The sequence below is a fragment of the Natator depressus genome, chromosome 1 (assembly GCF_965152275.1).
Source record: "Natator depressus isolate rNatDep1 chromosome 1, rNatDep2.hap1, whole genome shotgun sequence".
Taxonomy (NCBI): domain Eukaryota; kingdom Metazoa; phylum Chordata; order Testudines; family Cheloniidae; genus Natator; species Natator depressus.
In genome coordinates this window covers 157,304,963-157,317,403 of record NC_134234.1, presented here as the reverse complement: position 1 = coordinate 157,317,403, position 12,441 = coordinate 157,304,963, and the positions used below count along the sequence as shown (strand labels likewise).

The 12,441-nt window shown below is 39.6% G+C and overlaps 1 protein-coding gene across 1 annotated transcript in view; it reads right to left on the bottom strand.

Annotated features, from left to right (window-relative positions):
- Positions 1–12,441, bottom strand: part of DSCAM (DS cell adhesion molecule) — a 607,252-nt gene that overhangs the window by 499,183 nt on the left and 95,628 nt on the right. Inside the window, exon 3 of the mRNA XM_074969783.1 lies at positions 9,256–9,402. Coding sequence (XP_074825884.1) covers positions 9,256–9,402 — 147 coding nt within the window. The remainder of the gene's footprint in view (positions 1–9,255; positions 9,403–12,441) is intronic.

Genomic DNA, 12,441 nt, shown 5'->3' with positions numbered 1-12,441 from the left:
GGGAGGGGTAAATATCATGTTAATTAAGAGTGCAGAATATGTGGCAGTGTTATGAACTCCAGAAAGAGGACAGATATAATGAGAGACAGAATTGCAAGAATAATCTGGCAGGCAATAATATATGATTTAACCTGGAAAAATACAGATAAACTCAGGTACATCTGGGGGAAAATAATCCAATGCACAGATATTTCCAGTGAGAGAGAGAGAAACATTGCTGAAAGTAGCAATTCATGACTGTGGATATCAAATTAAATATTAGTGTACAAAATAATAAGACAGCCCAAAAAAATCAAAACCAAAAACCAATATAGTTTGGCGCTCACGTCTTGTAATGTGATGTTTTGTGCAACAGGCCACCAGGCCTGTGCTGAGCTCCATGAAGGGTTCTCCCATATATACTATACTGCAGCATTGCCATAGGCCATATATTAGAATCATCATGCAATAGTCTGAGAAGGTGAAAGCACCTTTCTTTGTGGCACAGGCCAGGCCTAGAACATGGTGCTACTTTCTGGGACCTTCAGTACCAGAAAGATGTGGACAAAACTGGAAGGAGAACCTCAAGAGAAATAAAATTGATTAAGGACTGAAAGGACTCAGTCATTTGGAAAAACTAATTATTATGTATATATTTATATTTGGTAAGGCTATAATGACTAGGGAGTGTGGCGTGTAATTGTCTATTAATATTCCAAGGATGGTGATACAATAAAGGGAGAGAGGTTGTAACCAGGAGGAATGGGATTAAATTAGAAAGAGATTGAGTGTCAGGAAAAGCTTCCTAATATTTGAAGACCTGACCCAGGAAGAAACTCCTCACTATTTCTCCTTTCCCACTTGAGGAAGGAAGGAAGGAAGGAAGGGCAGTGCCCCTTCTCCTCTCCAAGGTACCCATGCCACCTCTGCTTCCCCTCCTTTTGTGCAAGATCCCTCCCCTGGAGAGGTTTGAATCCTGTCAATACTCCTCACCTTTAAAAGGAAAAAAAAAAGGCTGTGGAAGAAAGATGGAAGAGATGGGGGGAAGAGATTTAAATGAAGGAGAAAGAAAAATAAATAATAAAAAATGCCACTTGCTTCCTAGGCACTCTTCAGTACGGACATGTCTACAGTACCTTCACCAGCTATGTCCTTTCCACTTACTGTAGTACAAATAAAGTAACCGAAGGCGGGGCAGATTTCTGCTCCCTGGATTTTTGGTACATCCCTTTCTGATATATCCCTTGCCCCCTGCTCCAACCTCCCACAGGCATCCATCCACATTCCTAATACTAAAAGGATGAAGGGGCTGGGGGTGAAAAGTCTGAAAGGTCCAACTGTTATCCAGAAAGAAAATAACTGTGCTACTTATGTCCACTCCATCTGCAGCCACTCTAGGAAACACAAAACAGAACTCTGCTCCCAACTCAACTCTTGCACATATGCTCTGCAATGCTAGCTCGACAGCAAAAAATTGGATACAATTAACTTAGGTTTGAATAGAGACTGGGAGTGGATGGGTCATTACACAAAGTAAAACTATTTCCCCTTGTTTATTCCCCCCCACCCCACCCCCCACTGTTCCTCAGACGTTCTTGTCAACTGCTGGAAATGGCCCACCTTGATTATCACTACAAAAGTTTCCATACACCCCCCCCCCGCTCTCCTGCTGGTTATAGCTCACCTTAAGTGATCACTCTGGTTACAGACTGTATGATAACACCCCTTGTTTCATGTTCTCTATGTATATAAATCTCCCCACTGTATTTTCCACTGAATGCAGCCGATGAAGTGAGCTGTAGCCCACGAAAGCTTATGCTCAAATAAATTTGTTAGTCTCTAAGGTGCCACAAGTCCTCCTCTTCTATTCACTATCCATGACCTTAAATCCAATGAACCCTCTTTCCCTTTGTCTACATTATCAAAACATGATTAGATGACTGTGGATCTGGTGCTAGCCTGTAGCATCCCTCCAAACATCACCCTGTCAGAGGACCAGAACCAAAATCCATTGACGTAAACAGATTTCAGAGTGGTTAGTCTGTATCAGCAAAAACAATGAGGAGTCCTTGTGGCACCTTAGAGACTAAGAAATTTATTTGGGCATACGCTTTCAAAACTTATGCCCAAATAAATTTCTTAGTCTCTAAGGTGCCACAAGGACTCCTCGTTGTTTTTGTTGAAGTAAACAGAGAAACTCCCATTGACTTCAGTGAACTTTAGACCAGGCCCAGAATGCACAGAAACAGAAAGCTGTCTCACTCCTAAAGAAGAAGAATCTTCCCTGGGAAAAAAAGTCAGAATATTTAAAGTGTATCCCTTATTTGCAAGTCAACAAAATCCAAGTTAAAAGTCATGCCATACAACTGACCTCCAGATCATGAAGGTTTTCACAGAGAAGCTGAGAGGGACTGTGGAAGAATCCCAAAAACTCATTGCCCTAGGAAACTTCAGGCCCATGGAGATGACACATCTGATACAATGGTCCAAAATTTTCTATGCACCTATAGATCATGAATCGCCTGACCAACACATGTAATTGCTCACACCGTAATCTAAAAGTGGATATAGGAGACGGAAGTTTCTCTCTGTCTTGATCGGATCACTAACCCCTCCAATCAGACATCATAACCCAAATTCACAAACAGGAAACCTTAGTCATCACGGTCTGTCCTCAATAACTAACAGATCCAGTTAAATTCCAAGGCTTCCTTATGAACACCATAGCCAACTCATGGACCAAGGAGAGGAAAGTCTGGTGAGACATTATTCCTCCCTGTGTCCAATGCTATTGACACACTCGTATCAAGACATATCCTCCCCTACCCACAGTTTAGCATGGTTCTCAGATGATCAGACTCTGATACAATGTAATGGAAAATATAGATGGAATAGATACTGTACATCAGTCAGTGGGAAGATTCTCCCATAAATGGGGGAAACAACATTTACGTAGTTCAGTTTTAGCTGACTCAAGCAGTCACAGGAGAACATAACACAAACTTGCATTGGCAGGAGAGGTATACAAAACCTAATAGATCCTTCCCATCTCTAATTTCTATCATGTGGTACTCCCCTCTTTAAACTCTGCTACCAAATGTAGAAAAAGTTGCAAATGCAATAACCAGGCATTTCTTAAATAATGCAGTAAGTTACTTTTCCCTAATGGTTCCTTAGGAAAATAACTTTGTTGAAAGATGATGTCTGTCTGTATCTGTACAAATTCCTCCTCCCACCCCCACCCCGCTCTCCTGCTGGTATTAGCTCATCTTAAGTGATCACTCTCATTTCAGTGTGTATGGTAACACCCATTGTTTCACGTTCTCTGTGTATATAAAATCTCCCCACTGTGTTTTCCACTGATGCATCCGATGAAGTGAGCTGTAGCTCACGAAAGCTTATGCTCAAGTAAATGTGTTAGTCTCTAAGGTGCCACAAGTCCTCCTGTTCTTTTTGTTGAAAGAGAAAGCTAAGAAGCAATCTCAGTTTTAGAGATGAGTGAGCTCTACAAGTCTGCAAGAAGTTTGGAAAACACATTGCTGCTGCAGCAAACTTAAAGTCCAATCCTGAAAAATGCTGAGCATCTGTACTTCCTATTAACATCACTAGCAGTCAACAGAAGTTGCAGGTGCTCAGCAACTCTCGAAATCATTCCCTGAAAAAAAGAAAAAAGGAGTCACCTGGCTGTGGCATTTTTCTGTGTAGTATTACAATTTAAAAGAGTATTTTAATTCCTTAGCTGCATTATTGATATTACATTAGATTATTCAAAAACTTGACACATGTTTAAACCTCTTTTACTGTCACCATCAGGTCTAGCAATTTAGATTTTTATTCTGTTCAACTTGGAGAATGAAAAATCTTAGAGCTAGAGCATTTGAAATGATGTTATATGGCTGTTGATTGTTAGATAGAATTTTGGATGCATTCAAATCTGGATCTCATCTTTGCATGTGGGACCATTGACAATATTTCTAAAGGACTATAATTTATATAGAAAATCATCTACATTCATGAATAATATTAATTAGAAAAATTAACCCATTTTAGCCATGCAGAGCGCTCACTATTAAGGAGAAAATTTATCTCCCCAAGGACTTTGAGATGCTGCCATAATCTCCAGATATAAGTACAGATGAAAACTTTAGTTCCGTCTCTTAGATACTACTATGTGGTAACTACTGGCAAACAGGACTGCTGAACATCAATCACTGCAATTCATAGAACTCTTGGTGGAAAGAGATCCAAGAACCCTTGGAGCCTTCTAAAGTTAAGACTTAAAGAATACGGTATAAATTATGCAATTCATTACATTAAATGCAGGTCATTGTGCCTCAGTGACACATTCTCAAGCCTTGGTCCGCTGTGTCTAATTTATGGCCCATGGAAAGTGCAGAGGCTCAAAGACTCAACAGCTGTCATCCTCATGTCAATCAAAGCCCTTCAGAGACTTGTTTACCTTTCATATTTCTATACCTTTCATTCAAAGCTGCTATTCTTTCACTGCTAATTAAATCCCCATCGTGCACAATAAATACTGTCCCTCTTCTTTTTCTACCTTTTTTAAGGCATCATATTTTTCACACAACTCAGATCCTTTCAAGGTTCGTTATTAGACAGGAAAAATGGGGGAATTTACGCAGGAGGGTCCATGCAGCTCTTGTTAACCTCATTGTTAGTTACCAGCAGTCCTGTGCATTACATCTTTATTACACACTAGAGTTCCTATGGACAGCTTTCTGCTCTCAGATAACTTCAGTGGGACCTCCTTATGCACAACCAAAAGCAGAATCTAGCCAATAGATTATAAAGTGAGAGACGTCTAGCATGTTGCATTATTATGAAACCAACAAGGCTCCTACTGTCTGAGCTAAGACATATTTCTTAAGTTTTCTTCTAAAAAACTAGATTTTGGAACATATAATGAGCAGCAATGCTTTCAAAAGCAAGCAAGCAAGCAGAGAGCTGGTTTGACACAGAAAAAAGGACACCTAACATACTGTGTAATAGTGCAGCATCTGAAACAAGGATTGTGGCTCATTTGCAAGTCCCTTTATTCTAAAATTCAGGATGGGGACTCCATATATTTAAGTATCTGAAACGTTTACTCTAGATTATATCTGAAAGGATTGTATGCAAGTGTAACTAATTCAAAAGTAAAGTGACAGGTTTCAGAGTAGCGGCCGTGTTAGTCTGGATCCGCAAAAAGAAAAGGAGGACTTGTGGCACCTTAGAGACTAAGCAAAAATCACTATTCTATAACTAGAACGTGCAGCACCTGTTAGGGTGCTGGCTTGTTTACCTTTTTTAGGAAGCCTCACACTTCCCTCCATGGGTCTACGCTTGCTGTCTTACTTGTGTGTTCTTCAACAGATAATCCTTATGGGAGATTTTATTTTCAACTTTCTCTCTTTTACCGTACTGTATACTTAGTTTTATCCCCCTGTTTCCATGGCATTTTGTCTAATACAGTTTGTGATAATCTCCAGTAAATATACATCTCTAGCAGATTCCTTGTAGAGGTTTCTACTCATTTTAACTTTCCTTTCCGATGACATCTGCTACTCACTGATAATCAGCCACATTTCTCTCTTAATCCTATCCTGCCACTAATGTTCTCATATTAAATTGTCAGATGCAAAAACATACTATTGCATATTTCTTATCAACACTTCACAAAAGTTGATCAGAGACACATGGGAAAGTTGTTCTCGTATTTGATACCTATGTTAGTATACATTTTCCCTCAAAATATTGATCACTAGTGGAAGACAAATCAATAGTCCTGTTATGTCTTAGCATCCTATTCATCAGCACTGGGAATCCAAGACTTTGAGATTAATCACTATCCACCATTTGACTTCATGGCAATATTATTGTTGAATTGATCATGGAGAGAAATAGATGCAATTGTCTCACAAAAGACACCACTTTTTAAAAAGCTAGCACTGCTGCTAAAGTACTGTGATAGTAAACAGCAAACCCTACAATCATTCTAGTTAAACTGGACTGATGTTCCCTGCCTCCCTTTAACACTGGAACTGAGGCATTCATCAGAACAACTGTAATTAAACATAGACTTTATATTTAATCTGTACTCTGACCACTTCAGGAATCAGATTTTCTAAATTATTTTACATGATATGGCAAGATACGCTAAACCACCTTTTAAGGAGCATCAGTTTTAATGGATAGTTTTTACTTGCATTGTCAGTGCACATGAATTTTTTTTTCAGATATACTATTGTAGGATCAGGGCCATGATAAATGTTTTAAGGCTTCATTTTCAATGGCTTGCTGTACGGTTTCTAAAACAAATAAGTTTCAGATGTAATGGCTTATTAGGGCAATCCACCCTATCCAGCTCATGGAAATGCAGTTCTGCCGTTTGTTTCTTCCAGGGATATAGCCAGGCTGGACTTAATGGAGGAACAAGCCACAGAGAGGAATGAATGGTGATATTGTACTGCTCTCCATGTATACAAAGATGCTTTGGGATGAGAAGATGATTTTTAATGGATGCAGCTTCATCAATTAAAAAAGTAAAAATTCCTATGAGAAAAAATGTTTAGGTCTAGTGGATCAGTAGAGGACCATTATTATGTTCCTACATAAGGACGGCCATACTGGGTCAGACCAAAGGTCCATCTAGCCCAGTATCCTGTCTTCCGACAGTGGCCAATGCCAGGTGCCCCTGGGGGAATGAACAGAACAGGTCATCAAGTGATCCATCCCCCGTTGCCCATTCCCAGCTTCTGGCAAACAGAGGCCAGGGACTCCATCCCTGCCCATCCTGGCTAATAGCCATTCATGGACCTACCCTCCATGAATGTATCTAGTTCTTTCCTGAACCCTGTTATAGTCTTGGCCTTCACAACATCCTCTGGCAAGGAGTTCCACAGGTTGACTATGCATTGTGTGAATAAAAAGACTTCCTTTTGTTTGTTTTAAACATGCTGCCTATTAATTTCATTGGATGCTCCCTAGCTTTTGTGTTATGAGAAGGAGTAAATAACACTTCCTTATTTACTTTCTCCACACCAGTCATGATTTTATAGACCTCTATCATATCTTTCCTTAGTTATCTCTTTTCTAAACTGAAAAGTCCCAGTCTTATTAATCACTCCTCATATGGAAGCCATTCCATACCCCTAATAATTTTTTAGCCACTAGAAGGACAGATGTTGAAACCAGAGGCTTGACTAACTAGGTAGACTGTTTCTATGTACTATGTAGCCATTGTGGATTCCAGAGGAGCAGCATTTCCCTCTACAATAGTAGGGAAGAAGCTGCAGAAACATATATTGTATTCTAGACTTCAGAATTATGAGCAAAACTGAGCCATCCAAAGATGTGGTGGTGTTCCAATAGGGTAGAATCAGGCTGTGAGGAGACAAGTCATGTTGTGGTGATTTTTCAAGATGTTCTGAATTGATAATGGAGAATGAAGGAACTTTTAATATTAAATTATCTAATTTAAAGACTATTTTAAGATTAAGAGAAATTAAACAGAAACCCATGTAATTATATGTTTGGTCATTTTAATTGTATTATATATTCTTTTAACAGGTTACAATAATAATAAAAAAGATATTTGTAACAGTTAATGGCTCAATCCTGTTCTTTAATGCCTGACCACAAATCACATCATCATGTCAACTGCTGTACTGTATCTGCGATCCCGAAGTCCCAACTACTATAAGTGGATCTGTGGAGACAGGTCCTTGTGTTCAAGGGGGGTCTGCATGGGTGCAGGTTTCTACCCATGAAGATCAGATCGTTGGATCACAGCCCACATAGAACAGACTAAAGTGGATTTAGTGCACTTAAAAACTATACTGATATCAGTGGACAAGGTGACTGATCACTTAAAAATACTACATTTCTGTACCAAACAAGTCTATTTTCATATTGTCCCAAAAATATCTAAGAAGCGACAAAACCATTTAAGCAATAGATTTGCCAGAGACAGGAAGTCAAGTTTAGAACACAAGGTATATAGAAACAAAGAATTCCATTTCTGTCAGCACCACATTTATCCAAAACAGAGGGTGGTTAACCTAGTGGAGGAACTTACAATCTTTAACTCATTTCAGCATATACTGTAGCATAGTATAAACACATTCTTAATAATACAATGCACTGACATTTAGCTCTGATTATTGTCCCCTTGCTGCAATACTCAACAGCTGTACTTTCACATCCTGTGCATGTACATCATTTAGTTGACCATATAATAGCAGATGTTTATGTTTATCCGCATAATACACATTTCAGTTGTAGTACAGCAACATGCACTTCCATACGATACAGTCTATATACAGCATATATTGTTCTATGGATTTCTTACATACCATTAGCTCGAAAATGTTGGATTGCTACAGTGAAATCCTGGCTCCCCTGAAGTCAATGGTAGGGCTACCACCATTGACTTCAACGGGGCCAGGATTTCACTCCTAGACCTCAGTTTGGGAGGTTAAATCAGGTTAATGGGATTTTTTTAAAGGGATCTTTGCTGCCTCTATACATACTTTCAGTACATACTGTAGATGTTTTGTGGAGCCCTAACTAGATAATTCAATTATTTGCATGACAGTTTGCAGTTTTCCAAAGGCAAAGTAATTTTTCTGTATACACAGCAGTGCAGATAGTTCTTTTTATAAACATACAGTTTAACTTCAATATATGCATAAATATATTTGGAATCCATCAAAGATTTTATTATATTATGTCTGTGGATAGTATATAAGCTTTCACACTGTGAAAGCTTCCAAATATTGTCTATAGGCATACCTGGTACAAAAATATTATTGAAATATAGGAGTCAATTGCACATATCATTTAAAACAACCAAAATAAATGTAACACAAGATTTCTTTTACTCCATAACTAACTTCACCACTAGAAAACCCAATCACAACCCAACAAATAGATTATGACACTCAAAACAAAAAAATTCTATGGCAAACAGAATTTCCTTTAAAAAAAAAATCAAGTCAACGCTATGCCACAATGCCAAGAAATTCTGATTTCATGTCTGGAATAAAACAAAATACATGTTAATTCCCCTGGGAGGAAGCTAAAAAAAGCCAGAGCTGTCTCAAAGCTTCAAGTCACACCTAATCACGAGGATGCATCAGAGCTACATGTGCTATACATTAATTACAGTGGAAAGATGAAATATCATTCAGCTATAATCAACACAAAGGAACCATTGAGCATTATGGAAAACACAGAAACCATATCCAATAGGGAAAGAAAGCCATTAAAGCCTACCTGAGACAAGTGAGACTGTGTCTTTCTCCCAAGAGACAACAGTGATGTATGCCTCCACAGAGGAGGGGATAATGCACTTGAAGACCGCTACATTGCCTCTCATGGCTTTCTGGTCCTCCACACGAACTGTGTAGGGTTCCCGTAAAACTAAAATGGAAGAATAGTGAGTTTTTGTTAATGAGTGAGATGGTGAAGCCAATGTAGAATTAAATAGAAAGAAGTCCTGTCTGGAAAGACAAATGGGTATCATTTTCCCAAGGACTGAATGTAAACAACACATTTCCTCAACCTTTATAAAGTAAATCAGAAGATGAGCTCGTGCCCATCAGCCCTTTCACTTTCACATGCCTTACAGCAGGCTTAGTCAAAGCCACAAACCCAAAATGGTGGGATCGTGCCCTGCTCCAGTTCTTGCATTGGTCTTTCACAATTCACCCAGGATAAAGACAAATTAGGCAGGCAAGTAAAATATTATTAGATTTTCTTCATCCTAACGGTAACAGTAAGAAAGTAAATTTTGTGTCTTGGCTGGTAAATCTGAAATAATTTTACATTGCTGATCTGAAGGGTCTCCCTGAAAAAACTCCAAGATCCTCTCGCTTACTCCAATACTATACTATACCCCATCACATTTCAATGTTCATCCTCTAGTTAATTCGTGGTGCAAGGGGAAAATCATTTTCCAAGAGAAACAGTCTCCACATGGAAAAAATGATGCTCTGTCTCATGCCAGCTTGTTTAGGTTTTTATAGCACACTTCCTTCAGAAGCTGAGCATTCTACTTTACCAGAGGGAGCACAGGCTCCCCCAATACTGGTGGGAAGTTCCCACATGGTGGTTCCGTTGAATTAAGCTGCCAACCTTCTCTTGGTGCAAGGATAAGTGGGACAACCAGAAGGATGGGAGAGAGGAATTTAGGATGGAGGGGAGAGAGAAGAGTCGAAGGTGCTAACCATGGAATCAACAGAGGTGAGTGAGAAGTAAGGAAGAAGGGTGCTCAAATTTGCAGAGAAATGAAGCGTGTTAATAGACTGAAGGTCTCAAAGGTTGAGCAGAAAAGTGGGGGAGAAGGTGGAGTGGGCAATACTGAAAGAAATAAAGTAGTGATCAGAAAAGGGAAACTCTGATAGTGAAATACGTTAGTGGGAACAGTACTAGTGACCCTGCTGGCAGCTGGGAGAATTGATCCAGAGATGAAGGTCAAAGGAAGACGGTAGGGAGTGGAAGAGGCAACAGCATCTACCAGATCAATACGACAGGTGAGCATTTCTGGAGTAGGGGGTGGAAGATAAATGGGAGAAGAGGAAATCCAAGCACTGTAATCAATGAAAAACAGAGATGAGAAGCCTGTGGACAGTAACTAACAGGAGAGGGAGATAGAGATTAATGCCTGATGGAGTACAGTTCAGAAGTGGAAAAGGTAGGAAGTGGCATGAGTGAGACAGTAGGAGCTCAATACCACCACTGCTCCATATCTGGGCTGTGTGAGAAGAGACCGCTACAAGGATGCAGCTACAAAAGGGGTGTTGGAGAAGGGGGAAGCCAGTTTCAGTGAACACAAAGAGAGATGAAAGGAGCAAGAGGCAAAGCGGCCACGCAGGTCTAGAAGTCATCATTACCGATGACAATAATTTCAGTGCCCTAAGGTAATCATGTCAGTAGAGCTATGGGACCATTGTATAGAAACTTCCTTTACTCCCACTGCAGAACAAAACAAAAACAAAAAACTAAACAAAAAAAATTAACTGAGAGCAAAATTTAAGTATAAACACACTCACTCTAAGTGGGTGTGGCTGTATTTGCTTCCCAGTATTTGGATGTATATTTCTGGAATAAAGAAGCCATGGACTTATAAAATGGTGACCTTTTTACAACTGCTCCAAAAAAAACCTTGTATATGGCCAGATTCAAATGGTAAGGTAAGCATAGTGAAGGGTTTAAAATTACAGTGCAACCACTAGCTCATGAACAGGAAAGTTTTTTTTTTTAGTTTTACAATCTGCATAGACAATTATATAGTTTAAAGGTTAACAGGTCTAAAAATAAAATAAATCAAAATTAAGTATTAAGAGAAGACGGCACCATTAGCCTATATATTACTGATTCTAAATAATGAGGCAAAGTTACTAACTCTGATCACAGACTTGCTGGATTGTTACTGTTCTCTTACAGTAGCAACCTTGGAACGCCTCTTCCCGTGTGAAGAAGCCAGCTACTGTCTTTCCATGCTCCAGTGAAGAGCTCGCAAAGCACAAGCATCTCCTTCTTTATGTGGCTAACTGTCTCCTACCACTAATGCTCCAGGGATAGCTCGCAGAGCATGGGCTATTTTGGGACGGTATCATGACACAATATTATGAACAGGGCTAATGCAAGCTGGTTCACATTTTTTCTGAACTTCTTGTACAGTTTCAAAAACCTGTCATGTCATTAAAAAAGCCACTTCCAGGGCAATTGTTCCAAGAAGCAAACGTACACAAACACCTGTAAATCCATGAAACTTGACAGAGGCAGAACTAATCTCATTTCCTCAATCCCTTGCTGGGGAGACTTACAGTAGGTGGACCTTGACATTTTGGCATATGGGAAGGGAGAGGGCACACGTTCATCAGATTTCCAAACCAAACTATTAATCTTTGGAATTTGCAATATCCAAGGAGGTTGAGATAGATCACAAAAGTAATTATTCAGTCCCAAACTGCATGTGACAGTTCTTGTTTGTGTACATGCACTAACTTTTTTGTTTTATGCATTCACAATGTTGCTAAGCCTCATGATTTTTATCACGAGCCTTGTGATTTTTGCTGTTTTTCTTAAAGCCCAGAGCTCAGAGTCATTTGACTGCATGAGACTCATCTTTCATGGGGAAAAAAAAAATTCTCTAGCTTTCACGGTTGCTTGGGGAAAAAAAACACTTGAAAGCAAGATGGACATACCTCCATTAACCCCCGCTGAGGATCTGGCCCAGAAAGTTTATCTACATTATGTGCAAAGCCAAAACAATTTCAGCTCAACCATCCCCTTTGAGCACCTCCACCATCCACAAAAATCCACAGGGTAGCTGCCGGACAGGCTAAGTTTTCCTCCAGGCATTTCCTGCGATGGATGCCAGGGATTCGTTGCCTCTCCTGACCAGTCAGGGTCTAGCTTTGTGTCAGGCTATTGCATTAGTCACATGTCTAGCTC